The sequence below is a fragment of the Urocitellus parryii genome, chromosome 1, assembly GCF_045843805.1.
Source record: "Urocitellus parryii isolate mUroPar1 chromosome 1, mUroPar1.hap1, whole genome shotgun sequence".
Taxonomy (NCBI): domain Eukaryota; kingdom Metazoa; phylum Chordata; class Mammalia; order Rodentia; family Sciuridae; genus Urocitellus; species Urocitellus parryii.
In genome coordinates, this window is record NC_135531.1 from 155,142,110 (window position 1) to 155,169,193 (window position 27,084).

The following is a 27,084-nucleotide window of genomic DNA, read 5'->3' on the forward strand; positions in this document are numbered from 1 at the left end:
ACCTGCTATGTTATGGATGATTCCCAGGAAAATTGATGGACTCCACCAAAAACTGTTAGAAATAATAAACAAATTCAAGAAGTAATAGGATACAAAATAAATACACAAAACAAGTATCATCTCTACAGAGTAATAGCAAAATTGCTACAAAACAAATCAAGAAGTCAATATATTTTAATGGCTTCAAAAGATATCTAAAAATAAACTTAACTGTCTGCTTATGTTGTCTGGGATGAACCTCTTTGTCTTCATCTTCTACTTTGTCATTAAGCATCCCAACCCTCATATTAAAATGTGTTTCTGTCTGATGTAACTTTTCTTTGAATTGTCCAATCTCTCTGTTTTTAGATTAGGAATAATACTTGCAATTGAGGTCAGACAGGCAACAGAGCTGTTTGGCCTTTTTTGGCTTTCTCCTGTCTCTGTTCTGTCTTCACAGCTGTTGCAGGGTGGGTTGCAGCAGGCACTCAGTGAACCTGATGTCATGAGTAATAAACCATGCCCTCTTGCAACCTTTAGAAGACATAATCACTAAACCAATTGATTAGTGTTCATGGCAATGAATTTAAGCAGTCAAGTGATAACAGTTAAAAAAGTAGGGAATATATTCATTGAAGACAAGGGAAACATTTAATTCATTTTATTTTGTTTTTGTTCTTTCAACTTTGCCACATCTTGGGACTGGCCACTAATTACTGTGAGGAACAATGCCCTAGAGACAGTTTCTTGTAATCACTTTCTTTCTTTATGGAAAAAAAAGTTGATGCCCTTTTTCCTCCCAGCTGCTATTGTCTGTGCCCTCCTTGTATTTAAATACAGAGATACTCAGGGCTGAGAAAAGTCCCAAGACAGGTAGGTCTGCAGGTGATGCCCGGCCTGGAAACCTGCTTTGCCGAGCTCTGTTGCTGACCTGCTTCCTCACTGGTAAGCTGCTGATTTTGTGAGATAGAAAGTAGATATGAAAATAGAATAAATAAAACTAGAAAAGGCTCAGAAGGCATAAGAGGTCTCAGACTTCAAGGGGATTGAAGCTATGTGCAACTGTGGAGCAGAATATATTAAAAACACACAAATTATCAACCTCAAGAATATCATGTTTGTGTTGTAGACTTTTCATGCTACAGCACACACACACACACACACACACACACACACACACACACTCACACACACACCTGTTTTCACCACTGTTGCAGAAATCTCTTACCATATTTTCATTTCCCACACCACAGAAGTGAACTTAAAACACCTCATATTGAGAGGTGTGAAGTGAGGTGGAGGATTATTTAGTGAAGCATCACTGTCAAGCAAGCCTAGTGATTAATCATCACACATTTCTTCACTTTACATGTGCTCGTAAGAATCACAATCAGTCGTAGTAAAACTATAGCTAGTTAGAATTGAAATGCACATGTTTCTTTATGTAAGATAACTTGATGTAACAGCTGAGGTGTTTTTGAGCCCAAATCTGACAATTCCAGAGGGAGGCAGGAGCAGGGCAGATTCTCCCTCAGCAGATGAGGTAGTTTTGGGCCTTAACCTGGACAATGGTGGCTTTTGGAAAATATCAGTGCAAAATGGCCATTGTTTCAGTGAGATGAAAGAGGGGTCTCAGTGAAGTACTCTGAACATTTAATAAATTAGGAATTGCATTTACATTTCATTTTCAACATTTCAAAATCCAATTGATGTAAACTTTAGGTGCAGAAAATGATATTAGTAAACAAGGACACAAATATCTTGGTAAAAATTTACCTAAAGTATAAAAAAAGGCAATGAATGAAATAGCAATAAACATGAAGAAAGGAAAAAATAACATAGAAGAAGAAAGGATGATAAACAATATTAAATGCTTTTAATTGGGGATTTGTGTTGTTCATATAATAATCCAAGGCTAAGCATGAAGGCTAAAATATCAAATAAGTTAAAGCATATTTAAATATATGTATAAGCTCAAAGGTTAATTCCTATTATCAGGGAATGAGTACTATTAACTTATGTACTCTTTAGAAAAATAAACTACATAAATTTAAATAGAATCATAAATATTTTCTTTTAGTGAGGAAGAATTCCCAGATGATCCAGATTTGTAATGAAAATGTAAATCACATGCCCACTAGGGCCTTACCATCTTAGTTCTGAATTACAGAGAGGAGATACAGAGGTTATTTATTGGTGGTGTGATGAGTTAGGTAAAAATCAGCCCTGCATGTGGGGCAGGGGGAGGGCATCCCCCATCCCTCTGTCATTATAGAGTTTGGAAAGAGATGGGTTGCTCTCATGAAAAATGCACTCCTGGCAAGAATGGAGGAATTATTTACACAGACATTTTTCTCAGTGTTTAGATAAGAAAAAACATGAATAGAAAATACATCCAAAATAGGATTAAAATCATTACACAAAGTCTGGCACTAAGGTCAAGTAGTATGAAGCTCTGAATCACACTCAACAATTGACACTTATGAAGGTGTTTAAAGATGTGAGGCTGCATGCACAACTGTAATATTCCTGGACTTGGGATTCTAATCCATATCTGGCATCCTTTATGAAAAACAGTGATGTATATTTACACATCACATCTAATAAAATGTATTATGAAAATAAGAAATCAAACCTCTATAGTAAATATTTTATTGAAGTTACAGTGGGATTACAGTTGATTTTATTGCTTCTTTTAATGATCTTTATTTGTAGTATTCACAAAATTCATTTATAAAGAAAGCATATAATCTTTTATGAATATAATTCAATACAATTTTTTTAAAAGTAAACACATAATATCACTGACCTCAACTTACTTTTTCCTTTTGTATGAAGAACCAGAACCTGTTGGAGTCGTTTCAAAAGTCAAATCCCAGCGCATAACCTGCAAGCTCTAGTCCAGTGCCAGAGTCCAGTGCCAGAGTCAGCATAAGTAAGTGGTCACTTGAGACTCGGAGCATGGGGCACCCGGAGGAGGGGGAACTCCTAACACAACACAGTGCAGGTCAGTCCTGGGACATGATGGGCGCCCCAGAAGAGGGGCGAGTTCAGCTGCGGGCCTGGGGCCTCTGCTCCTGCCCCCTTGCTCTCCCTGCTGGGCTCTCAGGCTGTGCCCTGCTCAGTGCTTGGCTTCCAGTCCTTATGGCAGCAGCCATCTCTGCTTCTAGCCCCCTTCACCGCCTTCTGCAGTTATGACAGCCAGCATTGTTTGCTTTTGTAGAACACATTGTTTCAAAAAATGGGATGCTTATGATTTATTTGTTCATCAATGTACTTACTTTCTCCATGGACTTCTGAGCTGCACCAAAGCAAGAATTTCATCTCTTGTTCGCAGTATGTCCACCGATCAGAGCAAAGCACCTGGCTCATGAGAATCAATTACTGAAGAACAGTGATAGGTTTCTAGAATGTTCCATAAGATTTTACACTATTTGGCCACATTCAAAGGCTAATTTCCAAATGAACAACTCCAATTCCCTTTCACCTAACACAAGTTTTATGTCCTCTGCCTCTCACGTTCCTGATTTCTTTGGAAGATTTCTACATTTCTGGGAAGACAAAAAAAAAAAAAAAAATCAGTATTCTGGTGCTAAGTTCTGTGTCCCAGTTAGTTTATTTAACCAATGCTTCTGCCAAACCTTTTCCACCTTGCCAAGTAGAAAATGTTTAAATAATACCAATTTCATAAACGTCTCACTTGGTGCCCCCCTCTTTCTATCCCCATCTCCCCATTCATATTTCTCTCTCTCTCTCTCTCTCTCTCTCTCTCTCTCTCTCTCTCTCTCTCTGTTTTGGTACTGGGGATTGTACCCAAGGGCACTTAACCACTGAATCACATACCTAGCCCTTTTTTATTTTTTATTTGGAGACAGGGACTCACTGAGTTGCTTAACCCTCAAGAATTAGCCGAGGCTGGATTTGAACTCACCTGAGATCTGGGATTATAGGCATGTGTCCCTGCACCCGGTCTATCTCTATTTTTCAGGAATGGTAATTTCTTGATATTTATACTTTATTCCTAGTTGGTTTTTGAGGATTACGATGATGGACATATATAGGGTAGAATCAAGCAGCAGTTATAGTGATTTTAGTGATTTTAGTTTCACCAGTTCTGGGAATGACAGCACTTGTTTCTGGAAGGACCCTGTCGCCTCCTGTCTTCTGGAACAGAATTCTCTGCAGCAATGGTTGTTGTAGCCATTCATCAGGTAAGAACAGTGATGGGGTTGCTATGCTTGGTTCTTTAATTTACGTTACTTAAGGCCAAGGAAGTGGTGCCCAACCCACTTTACACTCCTTAAACATTGGTATCTCTTCTATGCCCAGGTACTGCTTTAATCACTCAGAGAACGGTACTGAAGATTACACTGGGGGCACAGGACTATTGGTTCTGGGATAATCTATAGCCCATGCATTTCTATTAATATCACCATATAATGCTAAATAATATCTGCTTCTTTTGGAGGAAAACATAGATAAATGAAAGTTAAACTTTTTCCACTTTTAATTCCATGTATAAACATGGCTAAGTGTATAATCTGGAAGGAGCGTGTAAGTATTCTAAGGTGACCATGTAAGGTTTTCATCTGAGAATGCAGGGGCTTCAGATTTTACACAACAATTACAAGAGGTGTTGCAAAACCACCTTGGCTTAAACAGACATTTATAAGAAAGTCATTGCATCCAATTATCCTCTCGAAATAAATGGCAGTAGAGTCTTTCTCCAAATTTTATACACAAAATCTTGCTTACCATTATATTCAAGCCCTGATGCCAAAAACCACAGGGAGGACCAACCAGAGCTTCCCTGTCGGCTTTGTCCTGCTTGGGATCTCTGAGTGGCCTCAGCTGGAAAGGATGCTCTTCTGGGTTGTGATCCTCTTGTTCACCATGACCATCCTCGGGAACTCCAGCATCGTACTTCTGTCCTGCATGGACCCCCATCTCCACACCCCCATGTACTTCTTTCTTGGCAATCTTTCCTTCTTGGATCTCTGCTTAACCACAGCCTCTGTGCCCCAGATGTTGTCCCTCCTGTGGGGGACAGACAAGAGCATCACCTACACAGGGTGTGTCATCCAGCTGAGTGTGTTCCTCTGTGTTGGAGCCACAGAAGGCGTGCTGCTGGTGGAGATGGCCTTTGACCGCTACATTGCTGTCTGCCAGCCCCTGTGCTACACTGTCCTCATGCACCGTCCGCTCTGTTGGAAGCTGGTTTTCCTAGCCTGGCTGTCTGGTCTGATAGTGTCTCTGTTCCAATCTTCCACCACCTTCCAGTTGCCCTTCTGCCCCCATCACCTCCTGGATGGCTTTCTGTGTGAGGTGCCTGTCCTCATGCGCCTTGCCTGTGGAGACACCACTGCCAATGAGTGGCAGATGACCATCACAGCTGTCATCTTCACCATGGTCCCTGTGGGGCTGATCCTGGCTTCCTATGGCTGCATAGCTCAGGCTGTGAGGTGCATGAAGTCAGAGGAAGGAAGGAAGAAAGCCATTTCCACCTGCTCCTCCCACCTCCTCGTGGTCTTCATGTTTTATGGGACAGTGGCCATGGTGTACACTGACCCTAAGAGCAACTTTGCTTCAAAGAATGGCAAGTTTTTCACCTTCTTCTACACTGTGGTCACACCCTTGTTGAACCCTGTTATCTACACCCTGAGGAACCAAGAGGTACAGGATGCATGTTGGAGACAGCTGGGAAAGTGGTTGAGCCCAAGGAAAAGCAAATAGTGGAGGATTTGAATCAAAAAGGAAGCTTTTTATTGACATGCACACAGTCTCCTAAACGGAATCTCTCTCCAAAAGAGGTGTAAACCCTTTTGCAAACATACTATTTATATGTTAAACTACAATTGATCACACCATTTCTGTTTATTGTGACAAAACTGTGGACGTTTAGTAAGAGCTGTTAAGTTTAAGGCTATATATTGTTTGTATTGGGTGCTGTTAATATTGATCTCCTTCTTAAGGTGAGATACTGAAGACTTTAGGGGACAATATAAGTCTATAGGGTAGAAACTGTGCTGCCTCAGAGCCACAGTATGAGAAGCCCCATGAACAACATGAAAAAAAAACAAGGGAACAAAGTGCCCCAGAGAAAGAAAGATGCTAGAACAACAGAATCCATTGATGAAACAGTGGAAGAAATATCAGAGAAGTTCAGAATGTGTGTAGTTAAGCTGATCTGTCACATAAAGTATGATGGAAAGAGTGAAATCAGAGGCAAATTTCAGGAGGTAAAATATAACTTCAATAAAGACAGATTATGAAATGAAATCAAACAGAAATTCTATAATCTCTCGGGTTGGGGACGTGGCTAGAGCAGTAGTGCACTCGCCTGGCCCGGGTTCGATCCTCAGCACCACATACAAACAAAGATGTTGTGTCTGCCGAAAACTAAAAAATAAATGTTAAAAATTTCAAAAAAGAAAAAAAAGAAATTCTATAATCTTGAATGCTGAGAGCCACAACCGATTTGGATTGACTCATGGCATTTTTGCCAGAAGGGAGTGGTTGAAAGGTGATGCCAGCGAGCCATTGAGATGATGATGGTTATGTTAAGCAGTGTATTCAATTGTATATTAGACCACTGCTGTTTGCCTCTGGCACCCGCTGCTTTGGAGTTCTTACAGGGATGCCTGGGGAGTTCACATTGGTTGGAGAAGTTCTGGAGGAGGGATTTCCGGTTGGTGGTGTTCCTGGAAGGGCCCTGTGGGTGGTGTTCATGGTCGTTTGGGCAATAAAAAAGTTCCTGTTTTGAACCTACAAGTGCCTCATGGCGGCTCGGTTATTTTGTGCCCAGCCAGACTGCGGCACTTGAAAATAAAGTTGACCACAAAGAGATGATGGTAAGAAACCACAAACCGAAATTCCAAGAATTATGGGACAATATGAAAAAACAAAATGTAAGATTTATCAGTATAGAAGAAGGCACAGATATACAAGTCAAAGGAATGCATGATCTTTTCAGTGAAATAATACAGAAAATTTCCTCAAACTGAGAAATGAAATGGAAAGTAAAATACAAGAATCTTTCAGGATCCCCAAATGAACAAAATTACAACAGACCCACATGAATGCACAAATGCCTAACATAGAGAATTGGGATAAAATTTTAATAGCTGCAAGAGAAAATTATGAGATTACCTATGGGGAAACTATTTTGGATCTCATTTGATTTCTCAACCCACACCCTCAATGCTAGGAGCTCCTGGAACAACATATACCAACTCCAAAAGAAAATGGATGTCAGCAAGAATCTTATATCCAAAACAATTAAGCTTCAGATGTGAAGATAAAATAAAAACTGTCCATGATAAACAAAAGTTAAAATAATACACAACTAGAAAGCCTGAACTACAGAACATTCTCAGCAAAATATTCCATGAGGATGAAATAAAAAAAGTGAAAACCAGCATAGGGCAGAACTACACTAATGAAAAAGTCAATCGAAGGAGAAACTAAATCAAGTTAAAAACTGATAATATGTTGTTCTAGGATATCCTGCCTTTGAGGATCTGGGTTGAAAAATCTGCTGTGATCTGAATTGGTCTTCCTTATATGTAATTTGATTTTTTTTCTCTTGTGGCCTTTAAAATTCTATCCTTATTCTGTAGGCTGGGAATTTTCATTGTAATGTTTCTTGGTGTAGATATATTGTAATTTTGTACATTTGGCCTCTTGTATTTGATTTTCCAATTCATTTTTATGCTTGGGAAATTTTCTGCTATTATTTAATTGAAGAGATTGTGCATTCCTTTGATTTGAATCTCTGAACCTTCCTCTATCTCAATAAATCTTAAATTTGGTCTTTTGATGGTATCTCATAATTCTTGAGTATTCTGTTCATTTTTTTTTACCATCTTCACTGTGAGGCCAATTTTTCAAGATTGTATTTTTTTCTTTATTTTCTGAGGTTCTTTCTTCCAAGTGATCTAGTCTGTTGTTGATGCTCTCTATTGTGGTTTTTATTTGGCTTATTGTTGCTTTCATTTCAAAACTTTCTGTTTGTTTGTTTTTTTTTCAGAATCTCTATCTCTTTCTTGAAGTAATCTCTTGCTACCTGTATTTTCTCTCTTATCTCTTTGTTGGTGTGATTGATGGTTGCATGTATTTGCTAACTTAAGTTGTTCTTTAATTCCCAGATCATTTTAGTTATGTATATTCCAAACCCCTTCTCTGATACATCATCTATGGTGCTATCTATGGATTCTATTGTTGTAGTATCTTGGTTTGTTGGGGTCACTTTCCTCCCTTGTGTTTTCATGATGTCTATGTGACTTACTCTATTGCAGCATAGATCTGATGTATTACAGTTTCTGCCCCATTGTCTTATAATGTCTCTATAGGTTACAAATACCTCACCTTTAAGGGGGATATCAATATTACAGCACTCAATGTACCCAATGTGCAGCCATAGATCAGTTAGCTTCCATTTTTACATTTACACTTTTGTCACTATAATCAAATGAGTTTGGTTATCTTATACCATATAGTCAATAGGTTTATGTAATGGTTTGTAGTTTCTAATTGTAGAAGGGGGACCTGGGGGTTTGGCTGAGATGTTTATGAGGTAGGATGTGAGAGTATGGAGGTATTAGATTATATGACTAATGAGAGGGTAATCATAAGAAGTTTGTTGTTAGAAGGAGAAACAAGAGATAGGGAAACCCATGCAAGACTCCCTGTCACCTCAGCAACAGGATAACTGCTACCAACCCTAGTAGAGATAACTCTGGTGCAGCCAGGACCACAGGGACCTTGGTGATATCTTACCAGGTCCTTATTGCTGTCCCTTGATTGAAGCAGTGATATCCCAGTTTCATAGTGATGGCACCCTAAATCCTAAATGTACCCTGATGTAGGGCTGTGGAGCCTCGCTTTGGTAAAAAAGAAAACTAGCATGGGGTGCCTCTCTCTGGGTTGCTGGGCCACAGAGTGCTGGAGTGGGCAGAGATCCTGGAACAACACATACCAAGTTCTAAGAGATAATGGATGCCAATCAAGAATCTTATAGCCAGCAAAATTAAGCTTCATATTTGATGACAAAATAGAAACTTTCCATAATAAACAAAGCTAAAAGAATTTACACCAAGAAAGCCTGCACTATAGAAAATTCTTGGCAGAATATTCTACAAGGAGGAAATAAAAAACAACAATAAAAATCTGCAAAGGGAAGAACTATAATAAAGGAAACACCAACCAAAGGAGAAACCAAGTCATGTTAAATAAATAAGAATAATCAGAAATACAAATCATGTCTCAATAATAACTCTGAATATTAATGGCCTAAGCTCACCAATCAAAAGTCTTAGACTGGTAGATTGGATTAAAAAAAGACCCAATAATATGCTTCCTTCAAGAGACTCATCTCATAGGAAAAGACATCCACAGACTGAAAATGAAAGGTTGGGATAAAATATATTATTCACATGGTCTGTATAAACAAGGAGCAATTTCCATCCTTGTCTCAAACAAAATAACTTCAAGCCAAAGTTAATCAAAAGGAATAAAGATGGTTATTTCATACTGCTTAAGGGAAACATACATCAAAAGACATAACAATTATAAATATATATGCCCCCCCAAATGGAGCATTTGTGTTTATCAATCAAACTCTTCTCAAGTTCAAGAGTCAAATAGACCACAATACAATAATATTGGGAGACTCTAACACATCTCTTTCACCACTGGATAGATCTTTCAAACAAAAGCTGAACAAAGAAACTATAGAATTCAATAATATAATCAATAACTTAGACATAATTGACATATATAGAGTATATTATTTATCAAGGAGCAAATACACTTTCTTCTCAGAATCACATAGGTCCTTCTCTAAAATAGATTATATATTGTGCCATGGAGCAACTCTTAGCAAATACAAAAAAGTAGAGATACTGCCCTGAATTATATCAGATCATAACAGAATAAAATTAGAAATCAATAACAAAATATAAAATAAAAGCTATTTCATCAATTGGAAACTAAATAATATGCTATTGAATTAACAATGAGTTGCAAAAGATATCAAGGAGGAGATTTAAAAATTTTTAGAGGTAAATGAGAGCACTGATACAATATATAGAAATCTCTGGGACACTATGAAGGCAGTTCTAAGAGGAAAGTTCATTGCATGGAGTTTATTCCTTAAAATAAGAAAAAGTCAACAAATAAATGACTTAACATTACATCTCAAAGCCCTAGAAAAAGAACAAATCATCCCCTCCAAAGCAGTAGAAGATGGTAAATAATTAAAATCAGAGCTGAAATCAATGAAATTTAAACAATTGAAAAAAATGATAAAACCAAAATTGGTTCTTTGAAAAAATAATAAAATTGACAGACCCTTAGCAATGCTGAAAAAGAGGAGAGAGAGAACTCAAATCACTAAAATATGTGATGAAAAAGAAAATATCAGGACAGACACTACAGAAGTATAGAAGATAATTAGAAATTATTTTGAAAATTTGTACTCCAATAAAATAGAAAATATTGAAGGCATTGACAAATTTCTAGAGGCTTATGATATGCCCAAACTAAGTCAGGATGATATACACAATTTAAACAGATCAATTTTAAGCAAGGAAATAGAGGACACCATCAGAAGCCTACCAACCAAGAAAAGCCCAGGACTAGATGGACACACAGCTGAGTTCTACAAGACCTTTAAAGAAGAACTAACACCAATACTCCTCAAAGTATTTAATGAAATAGAAAAAAGGGAACACTTTCAAACTCATTCTATGATGCTAATATCACCCGGATTCCAAAACCAGACAAAGATATACCAAAGAAAGAAAACTTCAGATAAATATCACTAATGAATATAGATGCAAAAATTCTCAATAAAATTCTGGCAAGTTGAATACAAAAACTATTAAAAAGATAGTACACCAAGATCAAATAGGGTTCATCCCAAGGATGCAAGGTTGGTTTGACATATGGAAATCAATAAATATAATCATCACTTCAATAGACTCAAAGATAAAAATCATGTGATCATCTCAATTGATACAGAGGAAGCATTTAACATTGTACAGAACCCCTTCATGTTCAAAACACTAGAAAAACTAGGGATAACAGGAACATATCTCAGCATTGTAAAACCTATCTATGTTAAGCTCCAAGCCAACATCATTCTAAATGGAGAAAAATTAAAAGCACTTCCTCTAAAAACTGGAACAAGACAGGGATGCCATCTTTCACCACTTACATCCAACATAGTTCTTGAAAATCTAGCCAGAGCAATTAGACAGACAAAAGAAATGAAGCCATACAGATAGGAAAAGAAGAACTCAAACTAGCACTATTTGCCAATGATATATGATTCTATACCTAGAAGACCCAAAAAATTCCACCAGAAATTTTCTAAAACTAATAAATAAATTCAGTAAAGTAGCAGGATATAAAATCAACACTCATAAATCAAAGACATTCTGTAGATCAGTGACAAATCCTCAGAAAGAGAAACTAGGAAAACCACCCCATTTATGATAGCTTCAAAAAATAATAAAATAAAATACTTGAGAATCTACTTAATGAAAGAGGTGAAACATCTGTACAGTAAAAACTACAGAACATTAAAGAAAGAATTTGAAGAAGACCTTAGAATATGGAAAACTCTTCCTTGTTCTTAGATAGGCAGAATTAATATTGTCAAAATGACCATACTACCAAAAGCAGTATACAGATTCAATGCAATCCCAATCAAAATACCAATGAGTTTCCTTTTAGAAATAGAAAAGGCAGTCATGAAATTCATTTGGAAAAATAAGACACCCAGAATAGTCAAACCAATTTTTAACAAGTGAAGCTGGTGGCATTACTATTCCAGACCTTAAACTGCACAGTGGTTAATGAACTAATAATGCCTGGTGGCACTGTTGACAACTCACCTAGATTGGCTTCTTCTTTCTACTGATTTACAGATGAAGAGCTACTAAGCACGTTCTGCCCCTTCTGCACTTTTGTAGCATACAGAGTAGGCTACCATGAGGTCATGCAAGCCTTGGGCCCCTGTGCAGTTGCAATGTAAGTCTATTTAGAGAAGTGCTTGCTCAACAAGTATTACTGAGGATACAAATAGAGCCATAAGTATTTCAGATCTTCAGGTTTTGTAAAATAATATAATTTTAAAATAATTTTATTACTATTAGAAGACAAATACAATAATAAAATACATAAAATGTAAATATATATGACAAGTTTTTAGTAAGAAAAATTAATTTGAAAAAAATGATTTCAAACCCATAAGCGGCAGGATGAAGAACTATCACATGCAGTACTTGCAAACACTGTGCAGACCTCTCACACACTCCATGCATATTACTATTGAAGCACTAGAAATCATGGAAAATACTACAGTTTTCACAAGACTTCTCTGTGCCTGTTACTTTTCATAATTAACACTTCACTCCCTGGACTAGTTATAAATGAAGGATGGGATTGCAATTTGCTGAGTAGAATAAAAATGAGGCTTCGGATGTATTTGGACTCTACTGTGCCAAGTACTCCCTCCTGAGTGTTTCTTATTCTCTGTTTGTGAACAGAACCCCATCTGTCCTTGGCTTTTCCCATCCAATGTGTGTACAGCCATGGTGAATCTGTGCAGTCAGCACAATGACATGTGGGATGTGGGGAGCTCAGTCACCACTGCTTTATGTGAACCTGGTGCTGGCCAGTGGAAGCAGGGCCCCTGGAGCCCAGAGCTCAGCCTTCAGAGACACCAGACAGCAGCATCTCCAGAGCCTAGGATAGAGGACCTGGTCACTTGCCAGCATGGACAGTGGATGACACATGGGAACTCCTCTGCTGGGCATCACCCTAAGTCGTTATGGAGAAACTATTGACACTGAGGAGAGACTGATGGTGCTCACTGTGTGTGTTTTCATCTCTGCCCTCCTTAACCTCAGTGTGAGTGAGGGGTGTTTATGGCAATCAGTTAACACTTAGGGTGGTGAGCAACTCTCACTCACTCCCCTACATTTATTTTTACTTCAAATTAACCCCCTAATCCATTTTACACATTGCCCATATTATCCCTCATATCAGTCACTACAAAACACTACAGATATTCTGTATCTTTGAATGTACATATTTGTGAAATTTTATAAAAATAAAATCACTCAGTGTATGGTCTGTATTCTGACTGAAGTTAGCCTAACACATTGAGATTCATCCACCTTGTAGCATATACCATTTGTTCATTCCTTAAGGATGAATGACATACCATTATATGCATATGCCAGAAATATTTTAATCAACACTTCTACTTGTGGACATATTTTTTTCATTCTCTATTATACTGTGAATAACTGGGTATCATATGTTTTGCCATATTTCACATCTCTGGTGAACACTTTATACTCTATGTAATTATGTAGTAACTGTATCAGTTTGGCATTGCTGTGAAATTCTGGTTGTCTAGGAAGATAAAGAGATAAGAGGTGAGAAGCAGAAATGTAATTAATAGAATTACATTACATAGTCCTCTGCATGGTGTTTTCTTGTATTTGGCCATTGCTTCCCTGCAGAGGAAAGCTTACTCTTGTTTTTTTGATATGTTTAATCATTTCTGATCAGAGTGCATCTCCCAGTGCAGGTGTGGAGATCTGCAGCCCTGGGTCTGGGCCTGACCTGTAGGGCTTGTCCTCAGCTCCCCATCAGGCCTCCTCTGACCTCCTGAGACTCCCATGCAGAGCACTTCCAGGGTTGCCCACCTCCTCTCCTCTGTGACCAACTGTGTTACAGTGTGTTCTTTAATTCTCTCTTTAGCTAATTAATAAGTTCCTTTTGTCCTCTTTCATAAATACAATTTCAATATTATTTTGCCATTGTATCAACACTTAACAGTTGAAATCATGAATAATAATTCACATTATAATTATTTTTTTTAACATTTCTATGTTGGAATATGTTTATAATCTTGAAGTGCTTAACACCATGAACATGAAAAAATTTCACTCATGGGAAACCATGTAGAATTCAAACTTTTCCATTCCAGGCTCACAGGACCAGTTTGTGGAGAACTGAGGTGACCTGACACCACATAGACTCTCCTGCTGTTCCCCATTCACCCTGCTGCTGCCCCAGGAAGGGGATGGTCCTGTCTCCAGGCCACAGGCCTTCAGATCTGGACCCGTCCCAGCTCCTACTGGGGTTTTCTTTTTCTTTCCAAAAGATTCACGTGAAGTCTTTAAAGCCTCCAGATTCATTCCAGCCCAGCTAACATTCTCCTAAATGTTTACTTTTTACCTCAATATGTTTTTACTCTGTTTTCAGCACCATGAAGTTGACAATAATTCGCTTACTTCTTCTTGACACCTACCATTATATTCCTTTCTTCTCAAAGTCATCATAAGTGTACAAAATGATACTGTGTTCCCGAAGGGAAGGTTTTGCTCATGCTTAAAACACTTCTGCAGTAGCTCAGACCAGTTTAATACTGAGTCACCTACACAGTCATTTCCTTTGATCTCTGAAAACCGGGTCCCCCTCAGAACTTTGTCAGGTTAACCACACTCACCCGTAGAAAAATGACCTTCCTACTGAGGCTGCCTGGGCTACACTGGAAATTTTGTGTCCTCCAGTGTCAGGGATGGTGGTCAGAATCAGGTAGGTTTGTGTTTATTTCACAATGGGCATGAATTTTCCAGTAGTCCCACTCAGTCTACCTGCTTTCTGTTTCTCCCCAGCCCAGTTCCTCCCGGATACAAACCTGAAGTTAACACTTGAGTGACATCCTTGTTCACAGCATGCTCCTTGGACTTTGAGACAGAGTCCCTTTTCTATTTGACATGCTGATTTAATTTTCTCCATTACTGTATATTGGGCTACACAGGAGGCTCATATAAAAATAATTTTTCTGGGAACTCTGTAGAATTTCAATTTTTTTCCACTTTGTGTACTGTTAGAAATCAGTGTTATACTATTTTTTTTTTACTAAATCACTATGTAATCAATAATAAAATTGTTGGTACAAATTCCTTGATTTGGATATTGTATCATTCATGTTTTTCTCCTTTTATAGCAAGTTCATGACTTCCTACACAGTGGTAAGTGAACTAATGTCTGGTGCCTTTGTTGATTAACTACTCACTTGCACTAGCTTTCTGTATTCTACTGATTTACAGATGAAGAGCTCCCAAACAGGCTCTGTCCCTTCTACATGGCTGTAGCACACACAGTGCATGCTAATGTTAGGTCATGCAAGCCCAGGGGCTTGTGTACTTCTAAGGTAAGATGTCTTTAAAGCAGAAATTTGTCAACAGATGTTTACCAATGATACAAATATGACTACAGGTGTTTCAGATGCTGAGGTTTTGGAAAGAAGAAAAGTATTGGTATTTTTATATAATTTGATTAAGATGAAAAAATAATACAATGATACAGAGTGTAAGAAAGTAAATACATATGACAAGTTCAGAAGATGTTGGGTGATGAAATAAATCCACATTAGAAACCTTGCAGGTTTTCACCCTTCTATACTGACTTCTGGACTCTAGCAGTCCTTGGTAAAAACCTCTAGACATTTGTGGCAAATATGAGATGGACAATTGAATATGTGTTTGGGATCTGGAGGCTCATGTAGAACTGCAGACATTTTCTTTGTTTCTAGTTTTTTCCCTACTAAAACAGTAGGAAAAATTAGAATTAAGCTTTAGTTTATTTACCTTGACCTCAATAATTTTAGCGTGTTCAGAACTACATCCTCCTTTAAAGGGTGAAATGATTATTAAAAATTTCCTAATAAAATCCAAAATAGGGGGACATAAATAAAGCAAATGTCAGGTAGCATGAGTGTCAGGAACAGAAGTAGGAGGAGAAGTTAGCATGGGTTTAATGCCAGAAGTGTAAGAGGGATGGCTCCAAGTGCTTTTCTCCTAAAGTATGGACAGCTGGGAGCTTTCCTTTTCGGTAATTCTCTTGATAGTCCTTAACATGAGGAAAGGTATGGCACACAGATTGCATGTAAATATGAAAAGATTTCTTGAGTTGTAAGATACAGGAATTCATTATTTTCTAAGCTATATCTTTCAATATTAGTAATTATGGCTTACTGCTATTAATCAGCCACAGAGGAATGCTGAGGAGTACTTTATTATGTCCTAACCTTCTTAATGTACTTTCAAAGACTGCACAACTGTCTTTTTTATATTTCTACCAATGGACACACATCCCCATCACATCTGATATACCTTTAGTATAAAGTGTGAAAATTATTGAAAAGGAGAATGGATTTGTAATCAGGACAAAAAGGTAAGGTTGATAAATTAAAAATGTTTCAATGAAAATTGTATACAATATTAGATGTTTTTATTTCCAACAGCTACTGAAAAATATGTAAGTATGTAATTTGTATAAATGAATTCATTCATCTACCTCCATGTCACCTGCAATGTATTTGGTACTTGGTACCTGTTGCCTAATCTGGATATATTTCTCTGTCATCTCTCAAATTTTTCCAGATAAGTTTGTGCATTTGTGTGTGTGGTAAGTAAAAGTGAATTGAAAAGAAGGATCTTAACCCACAAGAGGCAGCATGAAGAACTATTACATGCAGGACTTGCAAACACTGTGCAGATCTCCACCACACTCCAGGTACACTATCAGTGAAGAATAGAAATCATCGAAAAAACTACAGTGTTTACAAGACTTCTGTTTGCCAGTTATTCTTTGCAGAATTAACTTTCTGGGCTAGATGATAATCTGGATGAGATTGCAGATTGCTGAGCAGGATAAAGATGAGGCTCAGATGCCTTTGGAGTATAATGCCAAGAATTCACTCCTGAGTGTATCCTGTTCTCCACAAGGGAGCAGAACTGAGTCTCTCCTTGGCTTCTCCCATCTACACTGTCTGCAGTCAGGGTGCATCTGGGAAGTCAGCACATGGTATGTAGGATGTGGGGAGCTTGGTCACCTCTGCTTTATGTGAACCTGGTGCCTGTCCAGTGGGAACAGGGCCCCAGGGAGCCCAGAGCTCAGCCTGCAGAGACAGCAGGAAGCCTGATCACACCACCAGGCAGCGGCCCTCCTGAGCCCAGGAGAGAGGACCTGGCCATGTACCAGCATGGACAGTGAATAACACTTAGAAACTCCTCTGCTGGACTCACTCTAAGTCATTATTGTGGAATGAGTAACACTGAGGAGAGACTGATGTTTCCCTGTGTGTTTTCATCTCTGCCCTCCTTGACCTCAGTGTGAGTTAGGGGTGTTTATGGGGATCTGTTAACATCAAGGGTGGTGGGAAACTCTCACTCACTCCCCAACCTGTAAGTGGGAAAAATCTAATACTATCTGTAGTTTAGCTACAAAGTTTCTTGTCATGGAGACTAAAGGCACATGTCATGAATTTAGCCTTTGTAACAATTTGAAATTATCAGTTCACAGTTATGTACAAAAATATGCAATTGTACAACATCCAACTACATCTTATTCCCAAGTATTTGTTTCAGTCTTAATGAAACATCTATCTATTGTCCCAACTTATCTTTACTTACTGTCACTTGAAGCCACTAAGTATATTCTCCATGTTTGAATTTATGTCCTGGAGATGTTGTATAAGTAGATCATTCAGTGTGTGATCTTCACTCACTATTAGGCTGTCCAATACTACATATGTTCCTTACCTGTCATCGGATGAGCTGACCTCAAGGTGTCAGGCTCCTGTCTTAGGTTGGTACCACTGCAACTGGATCTTACCTGTCACTGACTACTGATCCAACATACAACCATACTTGTGGATAGGCCTATGCACCAGTGTGGGGGGTGAGGTTCTTTGCCTCACCTCTGTTGGCTCCCAAATTTTAGACCATCACTAGCAGGAGAGAGGAGAATGCAAAATGCCAGGACACCAAGCCAAATGATGGCTCTTTTTGGGAAAATTGTACCACCGATGACACCATCTGCAAAGATACGCCAGCACTACCACAATTTGCTGCACCAACAGATAGTTCACAATGCATACAAGTGATACATAGTCCAGGCAAGTTCTGCAAGCAGTTCAAAGCAGAGGAATCTATCAATATGTCTATTTCCTCCCAAAGTAAATGCACTCCTTGACTGAGCATTATTTGTTGAGTTATTATTCATTGATGCATAAGTTTATACAGTTTACTGTGATAGCTATCGAAGAAGCTGTAGTTTGGTTTTATCATTGTCTTCACTGGCACTGGGATGAAGATAGAAATTCTGGCAATGATGGCGAAAAAAAAATTATGTAACATTCCAACAGGTACTAAGAAAACAATTTTCTGAACAATTTACATTATCCTGAACAGAATTATTAAATATAATGAAAAGGGAAGGTGAAAGTAAACAAACAGATCTGTTAACCTTCTTTTTTCTTCACATATGAAAACAATCCTCAACAGCTGTTTACCCAATTTAAATTAAACCATTTAAATCATGTGAATAAAAAAATATTTGGATCCATTTTTTCTGAGCACTCCTCATATATGATATATGGACATACAAACATACAGACATACAACACAAAACAGAAGTGTGCACACATAATACAATACATACAATACATAACATAATAGTAAAGGCCTTGTAGCTTTTCACAGGTGAAATCTCCATTGCAATGTTTAAAAACTCCACAGTCAAAAAAATAGAGCTGATGAGAAAAACATTAACCCAGGTCTGTATGAGCTCAAAAAACAAAATAAAACTTTATGATGTGGGAAAAGGCAATAAAATAGATATTGAAAAAAAGACATCCTGGATACCACCTGGGTTTGACTCTTTTTTGGATATCCCATCCTTTTTCCTGTAACTTGCATAATGGGTCTGAAGGTATTCCCACAAGCAAGCCCCAAGGTTTTTTACATTTGAAATAGGCTTTAATGGTGTTCATTATTCGTTAGCCTCCAGGTGTGGGAGAACCACTGTTGTAGATGCAAGAATAGCCAAACTGGAGCTCTGGATATCAGCTGTTATGGATTTGAGTCAAATCACCTTCTTTTTGGTCTGTAGAAATCGCTTTGGTTAGTCTCTCTGGAATCCAAATTGGCTGCTGTTTTCCCTGTGGAAACACACAAACAGAACCCTGACTCCAGACAATCACTGGGTCAGGACCTTTCCATTGTCCTGTTAAAATATCCTTCCAAAGTATCTTAGGCTTATGAACATTTTTTGGATACATATGTCTTTCTGCAGCACTAAGCCCTGATGAATCCAAATTTAAAACGTTTAGAGTAAAAAGGGTTATTTTAAGTTTATCTTTGAGGGATATATACCCCTTTCCAATTCCCTCTTTTTGCTTTAAAAAGTACATTTAAATAGTTTTATGAGCTCTTTCAACTATGCCTTGTCCCTGTGGATTGTATGGAATTCCTGTTATATGAGTAATGCCAAATGATGAGCAAAATTGTTTAAAAGAGGTAGAGGTAGAGCTAGGGGCATTATCTGTTTTTAACTGTTTTGGAATGCCCACAGTGGCAAAATTTTGTGAGCAATAAGCTATAATATTTTTAGTTTTTTTCTCCATCATGAAGGGAGCCCATCAAAAATCTGGAAGAAGTATCAACTGTAACATGCAAATATTTTAATTTTCCAAATTCTGGCAAGTGTGTGATGTCCATCTGCCAAATATGGTTAGGTATCAATCCTCTAGGATTGACTCCAAGATTAACTTTGGTAAAAAGGTCACACAATTTTGACATTATTTTATTATTTGTCTAGCTTATTTTATAGTTATTTTAAAATGCCTTTTTAAAGTATTAGCATTGACATGGAACTTTTTATGAAAATTTGTTGCTTCTTCTATTGTAGAGAAAATATGTATGTCATGTGTAGTTTTTTCTGCTAAATCATTGCCCAAACTAAGGGCTCCAGGCAATCCTGTATGTGCTCTGATATGTACAATAATGAATGGATCTTTTATGTCCCAGATTAGACTTTGTATAGTGGAAAGCAAAGAGAAAACAGTAGAGGAAGGGGAAATCCTACCAGCATCCTCAAGGGATACTATAGCATTAACTGACTATCAGAAAGTAAATCAAATACAGAATCTTTAAACATCACAAAACTTGTAGTACTGCATTAAGCTCTACCTTTTGAGCTCATTGTCTGGGTACTAAAAATGTAAAAGTTTGATCAGGGGTAACTACTGCTGCTGTACCATTATTTGACCCAACAGTGAATATATTTGGAGCATTCATGATAGGTGTTTTTCTTGTCATTTTTGGGAAAAACTACAGGATGCGAAGACCAAAAAGACAATAAAGGATTAGATGGTAAGTGGTTATCAAATGAAACATTAGATTTGCACATGATTATTGCCCAAGTATGTAACTCATTAGCTAACTCATCAATTTGATCCATAGTATATGGAATAATAATTTTATTGGGAAAAATTCCAACGCCCCCTTTGTTGCTTTTATTCCTTTGAGTATTAATTGTCCTACAGCCTCAGGATACCTAGTAAGAATAGTGTTAGGAGAATAAGATAAATGTATCCACAATAATGGACCTTCTTTCAAAAATACTCCTGTAGGAATATTTTTTGTTGGTAGAACAATAAATAATAAAGGCAAACTTATATCAATTCTATCCAAATGCATATTTTCCATATATGTTTCAATGATTCTTAATGCCTTTCTTGCTTCAGGTATTAATATTCGGGGTGAATTTGGATCTGATGGACCTTTTAGGATATCAAATAAAGGTCCCAACTCTCCTCTTGGTATGCTTAGATAAGGCCTTATCCAATTTATTTCTCCTAATAACTTTTGAAAGTCGTTAAGTGATTTGAGTTGATCTACTTATATTTGAATTTTTGGTGGATGGACCATGGTTGAGGATAATAGAACTCCTAAATAATTAATTGGAAAATTTAATTGTACTTTATCTATTGCTATCTCTAGATTATAATTTTTTAATAAGTTTGTAAGAGTGGCATAACATTCTAGCAATGTGTTTTTATCTTTATGTGCTAATAGTACATCATCCACATAATGAAATATTTGTAGTTCAGGATTTTGATTATTAAGTGGCTGGATTGCTTTGTTAACATAAATTTGACACATAGTTGGGCTGTTAGCCATCCCTCGAGGGAGTACTTTCCATTCATATCTCTGAGTAGGACCTTCATGATTCAGTGCAGGGATAGTAAATGCAAAATGTGGACTGTCAACAGGATAAATTGGAATTGAAAAGAAAACAATCTTTAATATAGATAGCTAAAACATACCAGGTTTTTGGCAAAGCAGACAATTGGGGAATCCCTAATTGAGCAGGTCCCATAATTACCATCTCATTATTAATGGCTCTTAAATCTTGCAATAATCTCCATTTACCAGATTTCTTTTTAATGACAAAAATGGGAGTATTATGGGGAGATACAGAAGGTTGTATATGTCCCTCTGCTAATTGTTGTTTGACCAGGTCATGGGCTGCTTGTATCTTTTCTTTAGTCAGGGGCCACTGAGAAACCCATACTTGCTCTTTCTGATTTCCAAGTAATTTTTATTGTCTCATTGACCCCTTCTGAAAACCCAATCCATGTCTATTTATTCCTTGATCTATTTGAATTGGTGCTACTGTATCTTGTTCTTGTTCTCCTAATCTTTTTCCTTTCCTAAAACCTTGTCTAGCTCTAATAGTGGGCGCATTTGGATTGATGTTATTTGTTAATTTCAAACCTAATTGATCTAGGACATCTCGTTTCCATAAATTTATAGGAAGATGATCCAATACATATGGCTGTATAGTTCCCTCACATCCTTCAGGATCCTTCCAATCTAATACCATTGCACTTCTATGGGGATTAGTCGCCACTCCTAGGCCTTGAAACGTTTGAGTGGCTTGTTGTAACAGCCAATGTTTTGGCCATTCTTGATGAGATATGATGCTAAGGTCTGCACCTGTGTCTAGTAGCCCATTAAATTCATGTCCTTGAATATTTAGTTTTAGCATTGGGTGAGAATCTAAATTTAAAGACAGCATAGCTAAATCTACACCTGTGGAGCCTAATCCCCTGGAACCTCTTTCTATAGTACGGCTGGAAAATTTATCATGCAGGCTGGGTATTATTAATAACTGTGCTATTCTATCTCCTGGTGAAATTACTGATATACCCCTTGGATTACCAGCTATAATTTTTATTTCACCTTCATAATCGGGATCAATTACCCCAGGATTTATCATAAGTCCTTTTAGAGTGGAAGAACTGCGTCCCAATAGTAAGCCTACTGTTCCTTTGGGAAGAGGTCCTTTAACCCCTGTGGGAATGATTTGAACTCCCATCTCTGGAGTTAGTACTGCTCTGGTGGAGGAGCAGATGTCTAATCCTGCACTCCCTCTGGTTTGTCTGATGAGAAATCTAATGGACAATGTGTCCTGGGCACTACCCTGATGGTGTCGCTGGGTTCCTCCAGTGCCCTGTATATTCGTGGTCTTGGGCCCCAGAGCATTGGGCCCCCCTGTCCGTTTTTGGCAATGGAGCCCAATGCTTTTCTCCGTGATATCATGGGTAAACACCTGGTTCTTGTCTGTTTTTTGATAATGGAGTACCCTCTATGGTGGTTTGAGAATGGCATTCATTAGCCCAATCTCCCTCTACTGCATCATGGGCAAATACCCGGTATTCTACTCCTTTGATACCTAGCTTTGTTAAACCCTCCTCCTACGGGGCAATTCCTTTTTTTTTTTTTTTTTTTATTGGTCGTTCATAACATTACATAGTTCTTAATACATCATATTACACGGTTTGATTCAAGTGGATTATGAACTCCCGCTTTTACCCCGTATACAAATTGCTGTATCACATCAGTTACCCTTCCATTGATTGACATATTGCCTTTCTAGTGTCTGATGTATTCTGCTGTCTGTCCTATTGTCTACTATCCCCCCTCCCCTCCCCTCCCCTCCCCTCCCCTTTTCTCTCTCTACCCCTTCTACTGTAAATCATGTCTTCCATTTGTATTCTCTTGACTTACCCCTCCTTACCTCTTAAATGACATTTTGTATAACCCTGAGGGTTAGGGTTAGGGTTCCTTTTAAAATGTCCTGTTTGTTCACAATTATAGCATGTTTTCGGCCTGGCATCTAAAACCTGTTGTACTGCAGCTGCCAAGACTTGCCCTTGTTCATTAATGTCTCTACGTAATTTAATATATGTATTTAAATCTCCATGTTTCCATGGTCTAATGGCCTCCTTGCACCATCTGTTTGCTTGCTCAAAGGCTAGCTGTTTAATTAATGGCATTGTTTGTTCTGTGTCCCCAAAAACTCTGGTAGCTGTTTGAATAAGCCTCTCTACAAATTCATTGTAAGTTTCATTAGCTCCTTTCATTATCTTAGATAATTGACCTTGTAAATCTCCATGTCCTTGTAAAGTCTTCCATGCCCTAATTGCATCTGCAGCAATTTGTGAATATATAGCAGGATCATATTCAATTTGTTGCCATTGACCCTCATAAGGTCTTTTTCCTAATATCATATCTAGATTTCTTTGAGGGTAACCGGCTGCTGCATTTCTCCTAGCCGTCTCTGTGCAAAATTCCTCATTGGCAACCTTCCATAACAAATATTGTCCTCCATTTAGCACAGATTTACACAGGCTAGCCCAGTCTTCTGGAGTCATGTCCAAGTTGGTAATGGATTCAACCATGCTTACAATGAAGGGTTCTTGGGGACCATAGGTTGTTACAGCCTCCTTTAACTTCTTCACTGTTTTGAAATCTAAAGCACGGTGAATTCACTGCCCTCCTGCTTGCTCAAGTACAGGGCACGCTAATTTTTGAGGTCCTGTCTCAGTATCCCAACTATCAACTACAGGGTTTGAGAGCCCCATAGGATATTTTGTCTCTATAGAATGAATGGTTGGTTGGACACTTACACACTCTGGTGATAGAAAGGTGTTAGTAGCAGCCTCCTGTTGTAACTGTTTCCCTGATAGTTCTTCCTCCTTTAAATTTTCTTCCTCTGTCTCACTAGCTCGAGAGACCTTCTCTTTTACTTGATCTAAAATGTCTTTCTCCATGATCTGAACCTGTAACAATTTACTTAACACTCTTTTGGTTTGTTTTTTACTAATTTCTAATCTACTTTAAAGATAATGCAACCCAACAAGAGAACACAAAACAAAACCAAAACAGAATGAAGCAAAAATGGAACAAAAAATCGTTGTATCAATTTTCCTATTTTCTTGACATGTGCATTTGTGTATATTTCTATCTCTTTCTCAGGGGCAAACAACTTCAAACCTGGAGCCAACCATTTTTCCCAGTTTTCCTGAGAAAGTTCTAGGGATAGGAAGCTTGAAACAAAAACAAAACAAATCAAAACAAGAACACATTTTTTTTTGAAATGGTAACCAATTCTCTTGTCTTCCCTCAGGGAGGAGCAATTTTCCTTATCACCTGAGGTTCACCTGAGGGTAAGTGATAAGGTAATTGCAGCAGTCTGGCTGGGCATAAATCACAAGCCACTCAAGCAGTAACAAACTTTGTTTCTGAACTCCACCAGCACACTTCACACACGCTCCCTGGGAACTCCCCCGAATGCCATGCGGCTCCTCCAGGGAATACCAACTGGAAAATCCCTCCTCCGGCACTTCCCCAACCAATGTGAACTCTTCAGGCATCCCCGCAAGGCTCAACTGGAACTCAACGGGAACTCCGGGAGAACTCAAAAGTCATCCTGTTAATGGCTCGCTGGAGTCATCTCTCAACCACTACTTCTGGCAAAAATGCCATGCGTTATCCCAACTCGGCTGTGGCTCTCAACAGGCAGCACCAAGGTGGGTTGATCTTGGGATGCACTTTTGCCAATATTTGATGGACAAGTTTGTGCATATGATGTTGGACTAACTGTCAGCAGTATGTGAGTACACTGATTTCTCTCAGCTGTAGCTACAAGAGTTCCAACAACTGACCTGAAGTTTAAGGCTAGTCAATATCATCTATTCTCTTTTAAAATTTGATTTATCCATTTTAAAACAATCCACACTTTCAATCACACACTTGAGAGGACATTCCTTTCTCCTCACATTGGTTCAGAGGCTCCCCTTACAGTTGGTATGAAGGTAGGAAAATTCAAGTTACTATGTATCATGTCTTCTGGGCTCTGATCTCCTCCACTGTCTCTTTTGCTCTTTCCACATCTTTTCTCTGCCTGGCTTAGTGTCTCCAAACAGACTAGGGGAGCTGCAACTCCAGCTGGGTGGCCCTTTGCCCTCAGTGCCTGGTCCAGCTGTGTGCACTCAGGTCCAGAGGGCTGAGTCCATTTATTTTTTCTGTCTTAATTTCACTCATCAATATTTTGTAATTTTAAGTGCACAGATTATTCACTTCTTAGGTTATATTTAGTCTAATTAGTTTATATTTTTTAAAAATTTGTTATTTTTTAATTATCAATGACAGTAGAGTGTATTTTGACAGATTTATACAAACATGGAATGCATCTTATTCTAATGAGAGTCCCAGTCTTTTGAAGCATATACATAGGTTGATGCTATTGTAAATATGATGGTTTTTCTTGATTGATTTTTTGGTAGTATATTAAAATGAACAGAAAAGCCACTGGTGACAAATTTATCAAAATAAAAATTTCTTCTCTATCTCAACCTCTTCTGTAGTTCAATGCATATAAACCCTCTATAGTTGTTCCTCATTAATTTCTGAGAATTGGTCATATTATACATTCTTTTTTTACAGTTTCCCCTGTGTGTAATAAGCAGTAGTTAATACCAGTCACTGGGTCCTTCTGTTTTATCACAGGTCATATTCAGAACCAGCTGCTTTGAAGGCTTCAGGGATGCTTGTGTTGGCCAGGCACACTTCCCTACCAGAAGTACACATCCTCACACTGGGAGATCCAGATCAGAACCCTCAATACCAAGGTCACTAGCAGACCCTCCTTTCAGAGGTCTCTTCTACAGCTTTGAGGGGTCATGTCTCCCCTGGTCCCCAGCATTTACCTGATGTGCTACATTTCCAATGGTAGTAACTGTTTATCTCTGAATTTATTTATGGAACTCTTTCTACTTATTTTGCCTTTTTTGTTATTTTTAATTGTACATAAAGATTCACTTTACTATAATTATACACACATGGAACTTAATTTATTCTATTATAGTCCTTGGATTCCCTCTTTCCCTTCCTCATTCCCCCGATTCCCCTGTTCTATTCTACTAGTCTACAATATCCTCATCTGTTTATTTATTTATTTTTAAAATTTATGTTTTCATTGTAGTTGCACACAATACCTTTATGTTGAGGGCCACAGACAAGTCAAGATGGTTTCTGGCACTTTGCCAGGGGGCGTGGTTTGAGAAGTAACACCAGCAAGCCATTAAGATGATGGAGATTCCTTAATGGCTGACTGCTTTATCTAGATGATGTTAATTAAGTTAAGCTCTGTGTAATTATTAAGATAATGAGGATTCCTTAATGACTAATTGATGTATCTATATGATGTTAATTGAAACAAGTTGTGTATAATGAGTTAGGTTTAAATACCTCTGCTGTCCTACAATAAGGTGGCTCCCACTGTTTCAACCTTCACAATTTGCTTGTTACCCCCCGGGAATTTTGCCCAGCCAGACTGCGGCTCCTTTATTGCATTTATTTATTTTTATGTGGTGATAAGGATCAAACCCAGGGTCTCACACGTGCTAGGTGAACACTTTACCACTGAGCCCCCACCCCAGTCTCTGTTTATTTATTTTTATTGGAATTTTATAGATGCGTATAGAGGTGGAATCCACAGTAGTACATTTTCACACACTCATGACCCTTTCCTATCCCTTATCCCTTTCTCTGGATTTTCTTCTTCTGTTCCACATCTTTCCTATATCTTTATAATATCCAACCCAATTTGCCTCCTTACTTTCCTCTAGATTCTGCATATGAAAGAAATCATTTGACCCTTGAATTTCTGAGTCTGTCTTATTTCACTTAGCATGATTTTTTTTCCTCCACCCATTAACCAGAAAATGTCACAATTTAATTATTTCTTTTAAATGAATAAAACTTTACTGTGAAGATATATCACATTTTCCTTATTCATTCATCTGTTTACCAGCATCTGGACTAGTTTCATAACTGGATATAGTGAATTGTGCTTCCATAAACTTTGATATGGCTGTAT

The 27,084-nt window shown here is 38.0% G+C and overlaps 1 protein-coding gene across 1 annotated transcript; it reads left to right on the forward strand.

Annotated features, from left to right (window-relative positions):
- Positions 1-4,752: 4,752 nt before the first annotated feature.
- Positions 4,753-5,712, forward strand: LOC144255484 (olfactory receptor 2H1-like). The gene has a single exon (XM_077800273.1). The coding sequence runs from the start codon at positions 4,753-4,755 to the stop codon at positions 5,710-5,712; it is 960 nt and encodes a 319-aa protein (XP_077656399.1).
- The last annotated feature ends 21,372 nt before the right edge of the window (positions 5,713-27,084 follow it).